This window comes from Schistocerca americana, chromosome 1, assembly GCF_021461395.2.
Source record: "Schistocerca americana isolate TAMUIC-IGC-003095 chromosome 1, iqSchAmer2.1, whole genome shotgun sequence".
Lineage (NCBI taxonomy): Eukaryota > Metazoa > Arthropoda > Insecta > Orthoptera > Acrididae > Schistocerca > Schistocerca americana.
This window is the reverse complement of record NC_060119.1, coordinates 1,028,263,802-1,028,285,445: the sequence shown is the minus strand read 5'-3', so window position 1 is coordinate 1,028,285,445 and position 21,644 is coordinate 1,028,263,802. Positions and strand designations below refer to the sequence as shown.

General features: G+C 40.2%; 1 protein-coding gene across 3 annotated transcripts in view; it reads right to left on the bottom strand.

Annotated features, from left to right (window-relative positions):
• Positions 1 to 21,644, bottom strand: part of LOC124549065 (parathyroid hormone/parathyroid hormone-related peptide receptor-like) — a 498,163-nt gene that overhangs the window by 15,137 nt on the left and 461,382 nt on the right. For all 3 annotated transcript variants that reach the window (XM_047125217.1, XM_047125215.1, XM_047125216.1), the window contains one exon: positions 14,761 to 14,875. In XM_047125217.1, coding sequence (XP_046981173.1) covers positions 14,761 to 14,875 — 115 coding nt within the window. The remainder of the gene's footprint in view (positions 1 to 14,760; positions 14,876 to 21,644) is intronic.

Here is a 21,644-nt window from a genome sequence, read left to right as displayed (position 1 = left end):
GGGAGGCTACGTGTGGGAAATCTGTTTCTGTAAAATGTGTGAAGGGCCTTAGTGTGACCCTTGTCATATTTGGAGAGGAACTGCTCTTCACTACAAATGTGCTGACCACAGGTGGCAAGACGGTAGAAAGAAATTGGTAGCAGATGTGCTGTTAAAGTGAAGTTATTGTTGGTAGCTGATAGGTTTGATGTGGGTAGAGGTATTGATGTAGCCATTTTTGAGATGGAGGTCAACATCAAAGAATGTGGTTTACTACACTGAGGAGGTTCAGGTGAAGCAAATGGGGAAGAAAACGTTGAGACTCTGGAGAAATGTGGATAGAGTGTCCCCACCCTTGGTTCAGATCTTAAAAGACATCATCAACAGATCTGAACCAGTTGAGGGGTTTTGTATTTTGCGGGGGCCGGCCGCGGTGGCCGTGCGGTTCTAGGTGCTTCAGTCCAGAACCGCGGGACTGCTATGGTCACAGGTTCGAATCCTGCCTTGGGCATGGATGTGTGTGATGTCTTTGGGTTAGTTAAGTTTAGGTAGTTCTAAGTTCTAGGGGACTGATGACCTAAGATGTTAAGTCCCATAGTGCTGAGAGCCATTTGAACCATTTTTTTGGATTTTGGGTTGTTAGGAAGGACTCCGCAAGATAGCCCATGAATGGGTTGGCCTAGGAAGGGGCTATACAGGACTTGAATCCATCATTTAAATACTGATCCTGATTGCGTAATCTTACTGGCCACAAAGGCTCCACCAATGTGACTATGAACTTCAGGGATTATGAGCAGAGGGCTCCAGCAGCTGTCAGATACATGTATCTGCAAGCCCTGCTACAGTGACACCATTCCAGATATTCAGCTGGACTTCCTGCCGCTCTTGTTCTAGGTGCTACAGTCTGGAACCGCGTGACGACCTGCGACAGGTTCGAATCCTGCCATGGGCATGGATGTGTGTGATGTCCTTAGGTTAGTTATGTTTAAGTAGTTCTAAGTTCTAGGGGACTGATGACCTCAGAAGTTAAGTCCCATAGTGCTCAGAGCCATATGAACCATTTGAACCTGCCGCTCTTCAAATCGTCCCCATTGCCTGACCAACTCTAGACCTCATCACCATGACAAACTATACCCTCAACAACAATTACTTCTCTTTTGACACCAGCATGCCTCCATTCCATATGAACCTTATCATGGACCATCTAGAAGAATCAACCGCAGGAATGGCTAAATCACTACTTCCACATCAAATGTGTCACCTATCAAAAATACCCTCACTTCAACAGCTGCCCTCCCATTCTACATCAACTAGACCCTTGCATACAGCCTAGCTATCTGTGATCATCACACATAAGCCTATCCCCTTCCCTGCTTCCACCCTCCATATACAAGAATAGTCCTCCCTCCTACATCCCCCCCCCCCCCCCCCCCCCCCCCCCCCAATGGCAGCCTCCTGGTTCTGCAATTAGCAGTCTACTATCTTGTCCTCAACACGTCGCTAAATGCAGTGCTAGTATCTTCCCCACCCCCACACTGCTCTTCTATGCCACTACTACACTATGGCCATTAAAACAGCTACACCAAGAAGAAATGCAGATGATAAATCGGTATCCATTGGACAAATATATTATACTAGAACTGACATGTGATTACAGTTTCACACAATTTGGGTGCATAGATCCTGACAAATCAGTACCCAGAACAACCACCTCTGGCCGTAATAACGGCCTTGATATGCCTGGACATTGAGTCAAACAGAGCTTGGATGGTGTGTACAGGTACAGCTGCCCATGCAGGTTCAACATGATACCACAGTTCATCGAGAGTAGTGACTGGCGTATTGTGACGAGCCAGTTGCTCGGCCACCATTGACCAGACATTTTCAATTGGTGAGAGATCTGGAGAAGGTGCTGGCCAGGGCAGCAGTCAAACATTTTCTGTATCCAGAAAGGCCCGTACAGGACCTCCAACATGCAGTCGTGCATTATCCTGCTGAAATGTAGGGTTTCGCAGGGATTGAATGAAGGGTAGAGTCACGGTTCGTAATACATCTGAAATGTAATGTCCACTGTTCAAAGTGTCATCAATGCGAACAAGAGGTAACCAAGACGTGTAACCAATCGCACCCCATACCAACACGCTTCCAATGTGCATTCACCACGATGTCGCCAAACACAGATGCGACCATCATGATGCTGTAAACAGAACCTGGATTCATCCGAGAAAATGATGTTTTGCCATTTGTGCACCCAGGTTCGTTGCTGAGTGCACTATTGCAGGCGCTCCTATCTGTGATTTAGCATCAAGGGTAACCAGAGCCATGGTCTCCGAGCTGATAGTCCATGCTGCTGTAAATGTCGTCGAACTGTTCGTGCAGATGGTTGTTGTCTTGCAAACGTCCCCATCTGTTGACTCAGGGATCAAGACATGGCTGCATGCTCCGTTACAGCCATGCAGATAAGATGCCTGTCATCTCGACTGCTAGTGATACGAGGCCACTGGGATCCAGCACGGCATTCCATGTTACCCTCCTGAACCCACCAATTCCATATTCTGCTGACAGTCATTGGATCTCAAACAACGCGAGCAGCAATGTCACGCTGCGATAAACCGATAAACCGCAATCGCAATAGGCTACAATCCGACCTTTATCAAAGTCAGAAACATGATGGTACGCATTTCTCCTCCTTACATGAGTCATCACAACAACGTTTCACCAGACAATGCTGGTCAACTGCTGTTTGTGAATGAGAAATCGGTTGGAAACTTCCATCATGTCAGCACGTTGTAGGTGTCACCACCAGCACCAACCTTGTGTGAATGCTCTGAAAAGCTAATCATTTGCATATCACAGCATCTTCTTCCTGTCGGTTAAATTTCATGTCTGTAGCTCGTCATCTTCATCGTGTAGCAATTTTAATGGCCAGTAGTGTACACATCCCAGCAAAGATTGCTGCCCACCACAAATGCAGTCACAGTCAGACCTTAGTTCCAAGAAACTATAGTGGCCACGTGTCCATGAGTTGTGCAAGTCTGAATATGTGTGTCTCTTAGAAGAGAATCATGGCATTTGAGATGTGGTGCTCCAGAAGAATTTTGAAAATCAGGGGAACTGATGAGGTAAGGAATGAGGACATTCTCCTGACAATCAGTGAGGAAATGAATATATGGAAAACACTGACAAGAAGGAGGGAGAGGGTGGTAGGAGATCTGGGGAAAAATTCATGGCAGACCACATCAAACCAGTGGAAAAAGAAGGAAGGGAGAGATGGAAGATACAGAGAGAGAGAGAGAGAGAATGAAAAACTTAGTCTGAGAACTAATAACATCTAGCAGTCTTTTTTTCAACGTGCCATCACACAAAGCAAAATCCCTGTGGTGACTGGTGTTGGGGAGGTACCTTTTAGGTGAGAATTAGGATTCAGGCATTCTGTTTTGAAAGAAGCCAAAATGACAGAAGGGTCCCACAAAATGCTTAAGAATGCACACAAAAGTAAGGTTAGTTTATTTCATGAAATTATTAGAGAACTACATAATAATGTAAAGGGCTTCTTATCCATGTAGAAAATTTAGAGAGCTCTGAAAAGCCAGACAGCTTGTGCCTATCCATTCACCACATACCCATGGGGTTGGATAAGTTACATGTAAAAAATTACATTCCAGCATCTCACTCATGCAAAACCAAAGGAGGAGTTGTCACATACATTAAGACAGAGCACAAGTTCAAAAACATTGATACAAGTAGATTTTGTAGTGATCAGCACAAAGAAGTGTGTGCTTGTGAATTAATACCAAATAATAGTCTGCTTCTGTATTGCTTACTCTATCAGTCAGAAGCAAGCAATTAATAATCTGTGGTGAGTTCAGTGTAAATTTTGTAAAGGATTCTGGTAGGAAAAATGATCTTAGTGCCTTACAGTATAGATAGTCCTCAGTGGAAATCAGTTATAATAATTAATGACTTCAGCACAAATGTTTTTAGGAATAGCTTACAAGAGATCACCTAGAATGAAATTTATAATGAACCTTATGCTAACATAAATTCATGTCATTCTTTGAAAACAGCATTCTGTGTAAGCTAATTAGAAAGGACACTAAACAGCCATGGAAAAATCATGGATTCCTAGAGGGATTAAAGTATCTTGTGAAAGGAAAAGGAAAATGTATCTGTTGGTAAGAAGAAGTACAGATCCTAAGGTATTTGCGCAGTGCAAAAACTGTTCAAAATTACTAACAAAGGTTATTAAAAAATATCAAGTAACATGCATATAACATCAGAAATCAGTAATTCTGACAACGCACGTAAGGCTATATGGAATGTAGTGAAATAAGAAACAGGACAACCAGCCATAGAACAGGATAGCCTTACTGCTGAACTGAATGGAAGGGCTTTAAGTGAAGACTCATAGATAGCGTACACATTTAATAATTATTTCTTAAATGTTGTAAAAAATATAGGGACAGACAGTTCTAGAGAAAAATCACAATAATATGTTGAAAAATTAACTCTCACAAAATTCAGTTATGTGAATTTATCAGCAGTTTCTCCTTCTGAAATTAAGAAAATTGTATATTCTCTCAAAAATAAAATCTCATTTGGTTTTGATGGTTTTTGCAGTAGAGTAGTAAAGATTTGTATTAGTTTGATAAGTACAGTCCTATCTGAAATATGTAATGCATCACTAACTTGAAGCATTTTTCTGAAGAGACTGGAATATGTCACTGTTAAAGAAAGATGGTAGGAGGGATGTCAAGAACTACCAACTTGTTTCACTGCTGATATCATTTTCCAAAATTTTTTAACAAGATGACATGTTCTAGAAGAGTATCCCACCTAAGTAATAATAATGTCCCCAGCGAATCGCAGTTCATGTTTCAGGAGAGTTGCTCTAATGAGAATGCCATTTATACATGCACTCAACAAATTTAACAAGCATTAAATAATAAAATAGCACTGATTGGTATTTTCTGTGACCTATGCATGGTATTTGACTGTGTACATAACTATTCCCCTAGATAAATTTGTTTTATGCAATTAATGGTACAGCTAACCAATAGACAATGTCATATCTAAATATAAGAATCTACAAAGCTGTACTTGGTAATTCAACCAACACAATCTGGGATCATAATTCTGACTGGGCAGAAACCACTTATGGGGCTCCCTGAAGCTCAATAATAGGTCTGCTATTGTTACTCATATATGAGAATGATCTTCCTTCTAATATGCATAAAGCAGAATGCAGAATTAGTTCTTTTTTGCATATGAGACTGGTACTGATAAGTGTAACACTTGGTGGGGAGTTAATGTACATAGGGGCAAGAAAAAATCTTTTTTTTTATGGCCAAATGGGGTGTTAAATTTTGACCAAATTTGGTGATATTTTTAGACAAATTTGATGTTATCTTCTTTTGCCAAATTCGATGTTGCATTTTTTGCTAAGTTGCATTTTTGCTAAATTTGATGCAATTTTTTTACAAATTAGGTGTCACTATTTTTGCCACATTTGGGGTAATTTTTGCCGAGTTTGTTGTTTTTTGCCAATTTCGCATTTTCATGCCAGTTTAGGTGGTTTTGCAAATTTGGTGCTATTTTTTGCTTGCTTTGTCATTTTTATATTTTTGTCAAATTCGTTTTTTGCCGAGTTTGGTGTTTTTTGCCAATTTTGGATTTTCATACGAATCTCCCTGTTTTGCCAAATTTTGTGCTATTTTCGGCCGTTTTTAAACTTTCTATCTTTTTGTTACATTCGTTGTCTGTCAAGTTTGGTGTTTTTTTTTTGTCAGTTTCGGGTTTTTGTGCCAACTTCACTGTTTTTGCCATTTGGTGCTATTTTTGCTAAAATTGCTGCTTTTGTCATTTGTATCTTTTTGGTTTTATTCTTTTGCTGAATTTGAGGTTATTTTCTTGCAAATTCGGAATTTTTTAGCTAATTTGGAGGTTCTTGCCAATTCTGAAGGTTTATTTTTTTTTTTCAAAATTTGTGTTGTTTTCTATCAGTTATTTCTTTGGCAAATTCGCTGCTATTTTTTGCTTAATTTGGTGGTATTTGCTGCCAAATTGGCTGCTATTTTTGCCAAATTCGTTGTTACCTTTCTCGCCAACTTTGATTTTACCTTTTTTGCCAGATTCTATAGTTTTTTTATCAATTCAGTGTTTTTGTCAAATTTGGTATTATTTTTCTTCAAATTCGTTGTTTTTTGCCAATTTTTGTTGCACTTTTGATATTACTTCTGACATCAGATCATAGCTACACAGGAAATGATCATGTATATTAAGACTGTACACCAACCTAAGCCTTGAGGAAATAAGATGTCAAAATGCAATTGCGATATTAAATAACTAGCAGTTATGAAAATCGGCAGATTGACGACCTCATATTTATAACATTTTTTTTACAAGCGAAAATGACACATTTCTCCATATTTTTTAAAAACTGCCAATTTTGTGACATTTCATTAAAAATTGCCAATTTCGCATTATTTTTCACATTATAGTTTTTGCAAAATTTTCTTGTCCCCAAATATATAGGGTTGGGCCCCCACGAGCATGCAGAAGTGCCGCAACATTATGTTGCATGGACTCGACTAATGACTGAAGTAGTGCTGGACGGAACTGACACCACGAATCCTGCAGGGCTGTCCATAAATCCGTAAGAGTACGAAGGGGTGGAGATCTCTTCTGAACAGCGTGTTGCAAGGTATCCCAGATATGCTCAATAATGTTCATGTCCAGGGAGTTTGGTGGCCAGTGGAAGTGTTTAAGCTCAGAAGAGGGTCGATGGATTCACGAGATTGTCTCCACACCTGTACACATCCATCTGCTCAATACAAATTGAAATGAGACTCGTCCAACCAGGCAGTATGCTTCCAATCATCAACAGTGAGTCGTGCTTCGGTAGCTCAGTTGGTAGAGCACTTGCCCGCGAAAGGCAAAGGTCCCGAGTTTGAGTCTCGGTCGGGCACACAGTTTTAATCTGCCAGGAAGTTTCATATCAGCGCACACTCCGCTGCAGAGTGAAAATCTCATTCTGGAAACATCCCCCAGGCTGTGGCTAAGCCATGTCTCCGCAATATCCTTTCTTTCAGGAGTGCTAGTTCTGCAAGGTTCGCAGGAGAGCTTCTGTAAAGTTTGGAAGGTAGGAGACGAGATACTGGCAGAAGTAAAGCTGTGAGACCGGGCGTGAGTCGTGCTTCGGTAGCTCAGTTGGTAGAGCACTTGCCCGCGAAAGGCAAAGGTCCCGAGTTCGAGTCTCGGTCGGGCACACAGTTTTAATCTGCCAGGAAGTTTCATCAACAGTTCAATGTTGGTGCTGACAGGCCAAGGCGAAACGTAAATCTGTGTGTCATGCAGTCATCAAGGGTACATGCGTGGCCCTTCAGCTCCGAAAGACCATATCGATGATGTTTCACTGAAAGGTTCACACACTTGTTGTTGGCTAAGAATTGAAATCTGTAGCAATTTGTGGAAAGTTTGCAATTCTGTCACATTGATTGAATCTCTTCAGTCATTGTTGGTTCCATTCTTGCACGATCTTTTTTCGACCGCAGCTATGTCGGAGATTTGATGTAACCCAGACTCCTGATATTCATGGTACACTCATGAAATGGTCACAGGGGAAAATCTCCATTCATCAGTACCTCGGAGATGATGTGTCACATCACTCATACACTGACTATAACACCACAATGAAACTCATTTAAATCTTGATAACCTGCCACTGTAGCAGCAGTAACTGATCTAACAACTGCGCCAGACACTTGATGTCTTACATAGGTGTTGCTGACTGTAGTGCCTTATTCTGCCTGTATACATACATCTGTATTTGAATAGACATGCCTATACCAGTTTCTTTGGCACTTCAGTGTATGTTGTGCTCACCCACAATCATCTTGTAGTCATCTGTTTAAGGAGTTGGGCATTCTGACTACTGGTTCACAGTATATTAATGCCCTCAGTAAGTTTGTTGTAAATAATCTATTACAGTTGAAAAGGAGTAATGATGCACATAATTACAATACCAGAACGAAAAATGACGTTCATTACTCCACATTAATGTTGTATTTTGCATGAAAGGGGTGTACAGTGCTGCAACTAAAATTTTTGATCATTTACCCAATGATATAAAATGTCTGACAGACAGCAAAGTAAAATTTGAAAACAAACTGAAAAACATATCTCACTGATAACTCCTTCTACTCAGTAGAAAAATTTCTATTATTGTAATGTGTAAAAGGTGGTAACCTCTGCATATTTTCTTTTTTAAACAAAGAAGAAAAAACATAATTATAAGTTTCAGCATATAGCCATATTTACAATCTGCAATGTAAATGTAAAATGACTCTTTTACATCATTACTATTTATCGTGCATAATGATCCATGAACTTGAAACTAACTAACTAGTATTAAATCAGTCTACAGTCTTCTGAGTTACATGTCTCAACTAATTTTCAACTCTCTATCAAGAAATATTATGTAACAATTTTCGATTAAGCACAGGAAATTTGTTTACTACACTGAGCTCAAATCTGATAATTATAATGTTCCAAAATGTGTTTTTCCAGCTTAAATTCTCATCAAGAATATTGAAGTATCAACCCCATATAATACTTCCTCACCATGTGTTACACTTATCATTAGTGTAGTACCCCTAGATGTGCAGAACTGGATATGCTGTGTATTTTTAAAATGGAGGGTGACAGCATTCACAGAAAATGAGTCACTGATAGTTTTAAGAAGACTGTGTACCATTTCTTCTGTTCATGTTTATATGCTTGGATTGTTTAATGCACTGGTGTCATCTGCAAAAGAAACTAATTCTATTTGTTGCATACTAGATGGAATATTATTTATGTATATGAGGAACAATGTCAGGGGTGTAAGACTGGGCTTTGGGGAAGCCGTGTATGATTTTTCCCCAATCAGAATTACATCCACGGACTATATTGATTGAATTACCAAGACAATTTTCTGCATTCTTTTGGTTAGTTACTCTTACTGAGAAATGTGCAAATTTACTGCAAACTTTGTTAAAAATTCATTGAAGTGGTCTGACTTCACTGTCCATCCAAAAAGTTCCATGACTAATTTTATACCTGACATGTAAGTGACATCAGCATAGTAGCTACACTGGCAGCTTGAACTGACAGCTGTAAACAACAAGAATGCATTCCACTGGTCAGTTGTGAGTAGGCAGTGTTAAGTAGTGGACATATGGCCATAGTTTGTCAACATTGTTGTGTCATAAACTGCTGTGGAGCAACTAGCAGTCATTCAATTTCACTCAGCAAAGTGGCTATGCTGCTATTTGAGTCCATGGAAAAGGCTTATTGTACTAATTATTTAAAGTATTCAATTTATGGTTGAGTGTTTGAGCTGTTTAAACATCTTAAAGGACAGGTGTTGCTCAAGGACAATGAGAGGTCAGGCAATACACCCTGAAGTTCAAACAACAAAAATGTTGAGAAAATCCTCGCTCTTTTAAAAAATGATCACCATGTCTCATGCTGAACTGTTGTTGAAGACCTGAACATCTGTAAAACAAGTGTTTAAGACATTCTCCATAATGTTTTGAAGAAGAGAAAAGTGTGTTCGAAGTTTGTCCAACACACTTTAACTTGCAAACAAAAACAGTGATGCATGTACACCTGCTGTGACTTGACTGGAATAAAAAATGCAGACATTTCTTTTCTGGAAAAAATCATCATAGATGACAAGACTTGTTGTTATCAAAACAAACCTACCACAAAAGACAAAGGGCAGAATGGCTCTTTGATGATTTGTCAAGACCAAAGAAGGTGCAAATGACAAAATCAAGAGTGAAGACATAGTTTGTCACCTTGTTGATGTTATAGCATTATCCAAAGGGAATTTTTTCCTACTGGCACCTCTGTAAAGTTGCACTATAACTTGGGTGCCATGGATTGGTTGCAGAAGATGATTCAGATGGTTTGTCTGCAACAATGAAAGGGAGGGGATTTCTTCTTACTGCATGGCATTGCTCCCATTCACCTGGCTGCAAATGTAGTGCAGATTCTGGCACATAATGAGTGACAGCTCTCAACTGCCCTTCATATTCACCTGATTTGGTGGTAAATGACTTCTTATTATTCCCAAATATAACAATTCACATGAGGGGTCAGAACTTTGAACATGCTGTGCATTGTGCACAAGTGGAGGAATACTATGTAGAACAGCTGAACTGTTAAAACCAAAAGTTTCTCTATTTTTAATTAATACAGTCTTGAAACTTTTCGGGACTGATGGGGTCGTATCATTTTCAAGGAAGCCACAGTAATTGGAAACATTATTGTGGTTAATAGAAGTGCTACAGTGATAGACGAACAGTAGTGAGAGTTCATGTCAAATCTTGAACAAAAACAAAACAATATCAAGGTATTTTTGTATTTCAATAAACCATGGACCTTGCCGTTGGTGGGGAGGCTTGTGTGCCTAAGCGATACAGATAGCCGTACCGTAAGTGCAACCACAACGGAAGGGTATCTGTTGAGAGGCCAGACAAACGCGTGGTTCCTGAAGAGGGGCAGCAGCCTTTTCAGTAGTTGCAGGGGCAACAGTCTGGATGATTGACTGATCTGGCCTTGTAACAATAACCAAAGCGGCCTTGCTGTGCTGGTACTGCGAACAGCTGAAAGCAAGGGGAAACTACGGCCGTAATTTTTCCCGAGGGCATGCAGCTTTATTGTATGGTTAATGATGATGGCGTCCTCTTGGGTAAAATATTCTGGAGGTAAAATATTCCCCCATTCGGATCTCCGGGCGGGGACTACTCAAGAGGACATCGCTATCAGGAGAAAGAAAACTGGCGTTACGGATCGTAGTGTGAAATGTCAGATCCCTTAATCGGGCAGGTAGGTTAGAAAATTTAAAAAGGGAAATGGATAGGTTAAAGTTAGATATAGTGGGAATTATTGAAGTTCGGTGGCAGGAGGAACAAGACATCTGGTCAGGTGACTACAGGGTTATAAACACAAGATCAAATAGGGGTAATGCAGGAGTAGGTTTAATAATGAATAGGAAAATAGGAATGCGGGTAAACTACTACAAACAGCATAGTGAACACATTATTGTGGCCAAGATAGATACGAAGCCCATGGCTACCACAGTAGTACAAGTTTATATGCCAACTAGCTCTGCAGATGACGAAGAAATTGAAGACATGTATGATGAAATAAAAGAAATTATTCAGATAGTGAAGGGAGATGAAAATTTAATAATCATGGGTGACTGGAATTTGTCAGTAGGAAAAGGGAGAGAAGGAAACGTAGTAGGTGAATATGGATTGGGGGTAAGAAATGAAAGAGGAAGCTGCCTGGTAGAATTTTGCACAGAGCACAACCTAATCATAGCTAACACTTGGTTCAAGAATCATAAAAGAAGATTGTATACATGGAAGAAGCCTGGAGATACTGACAGGTTTCAAATAGATTATATAATGGTAAGACAGAGATTTAGGAACCAGGTTTTAAATTGTAAGACATTTCCAGGGGCAGATGTCGACTTTGACTACAATCTATTGGTTATGAACTGTAGATTAAAACTGGAGAAACTGCAAAAAGGTGGGAATTTAAGGAGATGGGACCTGGATAAACTGACTAAACCAGAGGTTGTACAGAGTTTCAGGGAGAGCATAAGGGAACAATTGACAAGAATGGGGGAAAGAAATACAGTAGAAGAAGAATGGGTAGGTTTGAGGGATGAAGTGGTGAAGGCAGCAGAGGATCAAGTAGGTAAAAAGACGAGGGCTAGTAGAGATCCTTGGGTAACAGAAGAAATATTAAATTTAATTGATGAAAGGAGAAAATATAAAAATGCTGTAAATGAAGCAGGCAAAAAGGAATACAAACATCTCAAAAATGAGATCGACAGGAAGTGCAAAATGGCTAAGCAGGGATGGCTAGAGGACAAATGTAAGGATGTAGAGACTTATCTCACTTGGGGTAAGATAGATACTGCCTACAGGAAAATTAAAGAGACCCTTGGAGAAAAGAGAACCACTTGTATGAATATCAAGAGCTCAGGTAGAAACCCAGTTCTAAGCAAAGAAGGGAAAGCAGAAAGGTGGAAGCAGTATATAGATGGTCTATACAAGGGCGATGTACTTGAGGACAATATTTTGGAAATGGGAGAGGATGTAGATGAAGATGAAATGGGAGATATGATACTGCGTGAAGAGTTTGACAGAGCACTGAAAGACCTAAGTCGAAATAAGGCCCCGGGAGTAGACAACATTCCATTACAACTACTGACGGTCTTGGGAGAGCCAGTCCTGACAAAACTCTACCATCTGGTGAGCAAGATGTATGAGACAGGCGAAATACCCTCAGACTTCAAGAAGAATATAATAATTCCAATCCCAAAGAAAGCAGGTGTTGACAGATGTGAAAATTACCGAACTATCAGTTTAATAAGTCACAGCTGCAAAATACTACCGCAAATTCTTTACAGACGAATGGAAAAACTAGTAGAAGCCGACCTTGGGGAAGAGCAGTTTGGATTCCGTAGAAATATTGGAACACGTGAGGCAATACTGACCTACGGCTTATCGTAGAAGCTAGATTAAGGAAAGGCAAACCTATGTTTCTAGCATTTGTAGACTTACAGAACGCTTTTGACAATGTTGACTGGAATACTCTCTTTCAAATTCTGAAGGTGTTAGGGGTAAAATACAGGGAGCGAAAGGCTATTTACAATTTGTATAGAAACCAAATGGCAGTTATAAGAGTTGAGGGGCATGAAAGGGACACAATGGTTCGGAAGGGAGTGAGACAGGGTTGTAGCCTCTCCCCGATGTTATTCAATCTGTATATTGAGCAAGCAGTGAAGGAAACAAAAGAAAAATTCGGAGTAGGTATTAAAATCCATGGAGAAGAAATAAAAACTTTGAGGTTTGCCTATGACATTGTAATTCTGTCAGAAACAGCAAAGGACTTGGAAGAGCAGTTAAATGGAATGGACAGTGTCTTGAAAGAAGGGTATAAGATGAACATCAACAAAAGAAAAAAGAGGATAATGGAATGTAGTCGAATTAAGTCGGGTGATGCTGAGGGAATTAGATTAGGAAATGAGACACTGAAAGTAGTACAGGAGTTTTGCTATTTGGGGAGCAAAATAACTGATGATGGTCGAAGTAGAGAGGATATAAAATGTAGACTGGCAATGGCAAGGAAAGCGTTTCTGAAGAAGAGAAATTTGTTAACATCGAGTATTGATTTAAGTGTCAGGAAGTCGTTTCTGAAAGTATTTGTATGGAGTGTAGCCATGTATGGAAGTGAAACATGGATGATTAATAGTTTAGACAAGAAGAGAATAGAAGCTTTCGAAATGTGTTGTGGGATTGGTAACCTTTGATATTTTTCAAGTCATGACAGTACTTGCCTTCCCCCTTTCCTTTTTAATATCACTTACTCAGGAACTAATATTAGCAGTTATCATCCAACAGTTGATCAACATCTCTAGCGTAGCTGCCTAACAACAAAACTTTCTTTCTCTTGCTGAAATTTTATTGTGACCTGTCTACAACTGCATTACCTGATGCTCATCTATGTCTGACTGAAGCAACAGGTCAAGCCTCTTTTCCATGTCCTATACCGGTTCACTCTATTAGACGTTACCATTTCCCATATCTCTTTACCACTGATGCCTGGAGTACATTGACAGTACAACATGGCTATAGAAATTGTTAATTTCATCTATAAAAAGAAAAAAACTAGTATCAAAAACAAAATGAATGCACACTCACTCCTCTCCTAAGACCCTTTCCATCACAGACACTCTGCATTGAATTAAAAATACTTTCTTTTATTTGGCTAAAGCTAAACTTATTTATTCTACACTACTAATACCTTTAAGACTGTGGTTTATAATTTTAAATGGATTTAGTATTTTATATATTAAAATTAAAAGAATTCATGTACAAGTTTTAACTGAAAATTAATTTCTATAAATATATGGGTTTCCACAGTCATTATTAATCTCACTAAAATCCCTCTCCATACACTTCAGTTTCAGCTTACAAAATAATTAAAATGCTAAAATACCAAAACAGTTGATGCTTTGACTGTGCCACAGCAATCTTTCTCAGGGCATGGGCAAATTAAGCTGGCGTGTTCGTGCTTCAGTGTATTGTATGTCTAACATAATAAGAGAGGTGAAACAGAGTAGTTTGGAAGGTTACGTATACTGCAAGGTGAGATGTACTCTATTCCTCTTTCCTCCCTGAGAAAAGAACATGTAAGGCTTGGAAGATGGGTGTAGTTTCTTTTACACTGAAGAATTTATTTCAACAAGTACCTGGGAATTTCATCTCATAAAGGTAAGTACTGTCTAATTATTCCATCTCTTTGTAATTTTATAGAGTGCTAAATTAAATTTTCCTTTTATTGTGATTTTATTGTACTGTAACAGTTAATATCGCCTGAAGACAAAAATTATACTCTAAAACTTGTCACTTTGTGCAAAGCTATCCAATAGAACAACAACTGTGCTGAAGATGATAAAAACAAATACAGAGAAAAATGCAGTGGGATTATTGTCAATTGCTTCATTGATGTAGCAGTTTCAAAACTTTTGTTAGAAAGCCATGTACAAAGCTATGAAGTAACACAACATTTAGGCATGTACACTGTGCAAATCTCATTGTCTTCTGTGAACTTCTATACTGTTGTCACTGACATACTCATGAAATAAAATATAAGTAGTATACAACCATCTGGATGGTTGTATACAGTTACAACACTACATTCTACATATCATACCATCGCTAGCATCGGTGTTCCTTCTTCTTCTTTGGGGCCACTGAAAAGGTGTCTTATTTAGCTCTGTCCTGACCTCTGAATTCAAGAAACAATAAAGAAGTGCCACAAGGAAACCCTGTAAACAATTAATACAGTTAATAAAGCACTAATGATATTCTTGGCACAGTTACAGACTAGTAATAATGTTGCTCGAACAGTCCACGGGTATACTGTCGGTTCATTGTGTCCAACGGGCACAATATTTCGGCGATCAGACGTGTCGCCATCATCAAGTGCGCTGATGAACTGAGCTCCTGAGGGCGGACGGCCCATTGAACACTATGAACCGGCAGTATACCCGTGGACTGTTTGAGCGACAAATATGCTGGGAGAAACTGAAGAATCACAGTAATAATGTTATCAGACAAGGAAAAGTAAATCAAGCCATCTAAGTTTATTTTTGAAAACTGTTATTAGAGTTCATATAAGTATATGAAATGCCGACAGAAAACAAATTGAATAATATGTATTTAAATAGTTAGGATTACAGAAGACCACTCACTGGATTGAAATTTGTTATTCATTCAGAAAATCTCTGCAGATTGTGGGATGTCATTTGCACCTGAGCAAGCACAGCAATGCACATGCATGTGAATGGCCCCCCACACACCCTTGCATGCATGCATAGAAAGGCTCATGCGTGCACACACACACACACACACACACACACACACACACATCATGCAAACACAGCTCACACACTCACACACACATGACCACTCCCCCTGGCTCCCGGGGCCAGACTACATGCAACTATGTGTGATGAGAGAAGCATCCCAGTTGGTGAGGGTAAGGAGGAGGCTGGGGCAGGGAACAGGAGGGAGAGCAGGGTATAGGTGGGGGATGGAAAGTTCCCACCTGCATTATACAGAAAAGCTAGTGTTGATAGGAAGGATGCAGAGAGCACAAGCTGTCATTAAAATAAAGAATGTTGTGTTGGGCAGCATGTTCAGCAAATGGATGGTCCAGTTCTTTCATCCCCACAATTTGTCAGTGGCCACTGATGCAAACAGACAGGTTTTTGGTTGTCATGCCAACATAGAATGAAGCACAGTGGTTGCAGATTAGCCTGTCGATCACATGATTTTGTTTCACAGGTGGCTGTGGCTTTGATGGGATAGGTGATGCTTGTGACTGGACTGAAGTACGTGGTGGTGGGAGGCTGTATGGGACAGGTCTTGCATCTAGGTCTATTATAGGGATATGAGCCAAGAGGCAAGGGGTTTAGAGCAGGGGTTGTGTAGGAATCGATGAGGATATTGTGTAGACTTGGAGAGTGGCAGGATACCACTGTGGGAAGGGTGAGGAGGGTATAGGGTAGCACAATTTTCGTTTCAGGGCATGATGAGAGGTTGTTGAAACCCTGGCGGAGAATGTCAATCATTTGCTCCAGTCCTGGGTGGTACTGAGTCAGAAAAGGAGTATTCCTGTGTGGCCATATGGTGGAACTTTGGCAGCTGGTGGGTGACTGGAGAAATACGGCATGGGAGATCTGTTCCTATACAAGATTGAAATGATAATTACTGTCTGTGAAGGCCTCAGTGAGTCCCTTAGTATGTTTTGAGAGGGACTGCACATCACTATAGATGCAATGAGTGCAAGTGACTATGCTGTATGGAAGGGAATTCTTGGTATGGAGTTGGTGGTAGTTGCCATAGTGGAAGTATGCTGGTGACTGGTAGGTTTGATATGGATGGAGGAACTGATGTGGCATCTTTGAAGTGGAGGGGAACATAAAGGAAGGTGGGTTTTTGGATTCAGGACAAACAGGTGAAGTGAATGGGGGAGAAGGTGTTGAGGTTCTGGAGGAATCCCCGATCTAGATCACGAAGATGTCATCAATGAATCTGAAGTAGGTGAAGTGTTTGGGATTCTGGTTGGCTGGAAATGATTTCTCTAGATAGCCTCTGAAAAGGCTGGCATAGTATGGTACCATGAGGGATTGAAAGAACTGCAAGAGAATGGTGTAATTGCTCCCATTCAAGCTAGTGAATGGCCAAGTCCTTTTGTTTTGCTGCCTAAGCCTTCTGATCGCATTTGCATTTGTGTTGACTTCAAGCCTATAGTCAACCCACAGACAGTAGCTGACACTTACCTGTTACCTCGCCCTGAGGAACTCATGGACAGGTTTGGTGCAGGAAGTTACTTTTCTAAGATTGATTTGTGAGATGTCTGTTTGCAAACTCCACTGGATTAAGGATCACAGAAAGTGTTTGTTATAAATACATACTTAGGACTGTTCGAAATTTTTCAAAGTTTTTGTTGGTGTAATGCATCTTCCCATCTCTCTCTTGACAATAAGTGATTGAACATTTCTACACTCTATGTGTTGAAATTTCTTAGTCATGGTTCCTTTATCATGTTGGTTTGGCACTAAATAGTCTGAGAGGGTTACCACTTGCACTTCATGATCTCTTGTATTTATATTTATGCATTTTGCAGTATAAATTGTGTTTGCGAATATCTGGGCCACAGTAGTAACAGTAGTTTTTGTAATTCTTATTCTAATTGTTAGTTTGGTTTAAATCAAAGTATTTATATGGTTGAGTGATAGTTTTTTCTCATGCTTGTTCCAAGGAAAGGTGTTTAACTGCCTACATATTGCTGTTGATTTCATGCCTACATGTATCATACTAAGCAATGTTTCAGGTTTATTGAAAAATAACTCAAAATTCCCATTAGCAGAGCAATAAGTGAGTTGTATTTGCACCACTGATTTGTACAGCTGTTGCTTCAAACTTTTCTTCAATGAAGTACTGAAAACTGTCAATAGTTTTGTATTTAAGTTTCAATTAAAACAGTAGTACTACTATTTTTGTGATTTCTTCCACAGGAGTAATTTGCAAGTGTCTAGCATGGTATTGAAAGTGAATCAATCAGATCTGCCTTTAACCAGTAATCTGAGAGACATAGAACACTGACAAAATTAAGTTCAATATTTAGTAAGACCTCAATCTTAAAACATTGTCTGTGACTGACTGGACGTTCTGGTGGTGTATAGAAAGAAACTTGTCACTACAATTTATTTGTCTACTGGATTTTAAATTAACATCCAAATTTCCTAAGACCATTTTAATTACATCACGTATCTCATCTTTGTTTGGAGAGATTCTGTCCACAAAAATCATATGTGCACTTGCTTGGAGTCGTCTTTTGTCTCATTGACCTCTGAGTGCTTTCTGCCACCTAGCAAGTCCATGTGGTAGCCTCATTTGTGTTGTAGTTGGCTCCTTGCACTTCTGTTACCCAACATTTCTTGTTTGTAGAATTACTTTTGTCCTTGAGAGGTACAACTTCTGGAATATAATGCTCCAGGTTTAATTTTTTACCTACTATTTATAAAATCTTGCAGGTAATTAAATTCTCTCCCACTATGTTGAGGTGAAGGTCATGAGTTGTGTGAAATCTTCTTCCAAGTTTACTTATATCCACTAATGTTCCATTATTAAATTGGCTGCAGGTATTTGGAGCCTCTTTGTTTTTTTATGTATATCTTTGCTTACACAGGACCAACTTGGTAGCAGAGGCATTGAGTCACTGACAGGCACACACAAAAGACAATGAAAACTTTTTTAGCTTTCAGAAGAAATGCATTGACAAGCTACAGTACACACACACACACACACACATACACACACACACACACACACACACACACACACACAGAGAGAGAGAGAGAGAGAGAGAGAGAGAGAGAGAGATAAGGGGGGGGGGGGGGGGTGGAGCAGGTAGCACGAGAAGGGGTTAGTGGTGGGTAGCTAGAAGCTTGCTGGGAGGCAGGAGGTGTGTAAAATAGAAATACTGGAGGGAGTGGTGGCAGCTGCAGGAACAAGGTGAGGTATGGAGCACGATGAAGATGAAATGGAGACACGGCCTAGGAAGGAGCGACAGTAGAGAGGGTGATGAAACTGTTGGGTAGGAGGTGTCAAGACAGTAAGTTAGCAGAGGCTGAGGCCTGAAGGATTATGGCAGTGAAGTATTTGTTGTAAGGAAAACACGCATTACGGTGTTCAGAAAATCTGGTGTTGGCTGGAAGGATCCAGATGGCACAGATTGTGAAGCAACCACTGAACTCCTCATGTTGTGCTCAGTGGTGTGTTGTGCCACTGGGGGTTCAACTTTGTTCTTGACTACATTTTGGCGGAAGCCATTCATTCTGTTGGACAGCAGGTTGGTGGTCACGCCCAAATAAATTGCTGTGCAATGATTGCAGTACAGCTAGAATATGATATGCTTGTTTCACGGGTGGCCCTGCCTCTGATGGGATAGGATAGGCCTGTGACAGGGTTCAAGTAGGATGTGCTGGGTGGTGTGCTTCGGGCACGTTTGCACCTTAGTCTACCATCGCAATATATATCCCTGTGGCAAGGACTCTGAATTGGGAGTGGTATAGGGATGTTGTGCAGATTGAGTGGGCGATGGGACACTACTTTAGGAGGAATGGGAAGATTTCTGGGTATGGTGTCCCTCATTTCAGGGCTTGATGAGTGTTTATCAAAGCCCTGGCAAAGAGTATGGTTCAATTTTTCCATTGCAGGATGATATTAGGTGACAGATTGGCAGGGGGGGGGGGGGGGGGAGGGAGGCTCCTTTGTAGTTGATTCTTAGGGTTGGTGGGGGGAATGAGGATGTGTGAGGATATGTCACAGGAAATCTGTGAGGACTATGTTTGGAGATGGGAAGGGGGGGGGGGGGGTTATTGCCTGTCAGTGAAGCCCTTCATGAGATGGGGAGAGGAATAAAGACGTATGTACATCTGGATAGATGCACATATTGTATGGTTGATATATGATGGTTCTGCATCATCCCTTTTTTTTCTCTTGTCACTTCTTATATATTTATACATAGGTATAAGAACAGAGACAGTTCTACATTGCACAAGGTAGTGTGAGAAATGAAGGAGAGTAAAAAGTATGGAAGAACTAATGAGCATAAGCCAGGGAGGAACTAATGGTGATAATTATCTAGGAATATCAGTCGAACATTTGTTCTGATGATTTGTAGGATAGTGGGACAAGTATAGAATAAAGAAAGGTATGTTATATTGAATTATATATAAATATGAGGTCTGCTGAAAGGGTAGAAGCTGAAAAGTAGTGGAGGACTTTAGGGGATCAAATAAGGTACTCAGAGGTAAAAGTGAATTGTGAAGTAGAATTGAATTTTGCCAGGTAATATTTAGCAACAGTATACATAAAGACGTATACTAGGGCAATGAACCATGGGGCCTACTCACAAAGGAGTGGGGGCACACCCAGCTTTTATTGAATGAAGAAAAGGGCAGATAGGCAGATCGAAGAGAGGCTGACGTATACTGTGCAGGCAGGTGCACCAAGAAGGGGATTGAACTGTAAAATAGAATATGGGGATAAGAAAGAGGTGTACGTACCAATGCGGAAGGAGTTAGTGCATCCATAGGAGCATCTAGGAGTTAAAATATAGGTACTGTGCCTAAAGGAAAGGACAGTTTCATGACAGAAGTCACACAGTTTTATAGAGAGCATTCTGGTATGTTTGAACAACAGCATTATTAGGAGTTATGAGTGTCAGAAAGATCACGTTCACTTTTTTCTCCAGAGTTTCCTCCAGACTACAAGCTACTGTAGGAAATAAAACAGTTAAGTACTAAAGCAAAGATAGTTTAGAGAAGTATAGTAAACAATGAGCCAATCAAAAGTCTATGCCACCTGGAGTTTGTGATTGGAAATAAAAAAGGTCGTCCGCATGATTCCTGGATGTAAAAATACTAGCTCCAACATCGGGTGAAATGCTCAGATAGTTATTGTCAAAATGAAGAAAAACAGGACTGAAGACCACAACAAAAACAAGTACACAAGGACTAAAAGAGATATATTGTATACTGATTGAAATGTAAATTAGTGTTGTGATAAATATTAATGTCCCCCCATGAACCACGGACCTTGCCGTTGGTGGGGAGGCTTGCGTGCCTCAGCGATACAGATAGCCGTACCGTAGGTGCAACAACAACGGAGGGGTATCTGTTGAGAGGCCAGACAAACATGTGGTTCCTGAAGACGGGCAGCAGCCTTTTCAGTAGTTGCAGGGGCAACAGTCTGGATGATTGACTGATCTGGCCTTGTAACACTAACCAAAACAGCCTTGCTGTGCTGGTACTGCGAACGGCTGAAAGCAAAAGGAAACTACGGCCGTAATTTTTCCCGAGGGCATGCAGCTTTACTGTATGGTTAAATGACGGTGGCATCCTCTTGGGTAAAATATTCTGGAGGTAAAATAGTCCCCCATTTGGATCTCCGGGCGGGGACTACTCAAGAGGATGTCGTTATCAGGAGAAAGAAAACTGGCATTCTACGGATCGGAGCGCGGAATGTCAGATCTCTTAATTGGGCAGGTAGGTTAGAAAATTTAAAAAGGGAAATGGATAGGTTAAAGTTAGATATAGTGGGAATTAGTGAAGTTCGGTGGCAGGAGGAACAAGACTTCTGGTCAGGTGACTACAGGGTTATAAACACAAGATCAAATAGGGGTAATGCAGGAGTAGGTTTAATAATGAATAGGAAAATAGGAATGCGGGTAAGCTACTACAAACAGCATAGTGAACACATTATTGTGGCCAAGATAGATACGAAGCCCACGCCTACCACAGCAGTACAAGTTTATATGCCAACTAGCTCTGCAGATGACGAAGAAATTGAAGACATGTATGATGAAATAAAAGAAATTATTCAGATAGTGAAGGGAGATGAAAATTTAATAATCATGGGTGACTGGAATTTGTCAGTAGGAAAAGGGAGAGAAGGAAACGTAGTAGGTGAATATGGATTGGGGGTAAGAAATGAAAGAGGAAGCTGCCTGGTAGAATTTTG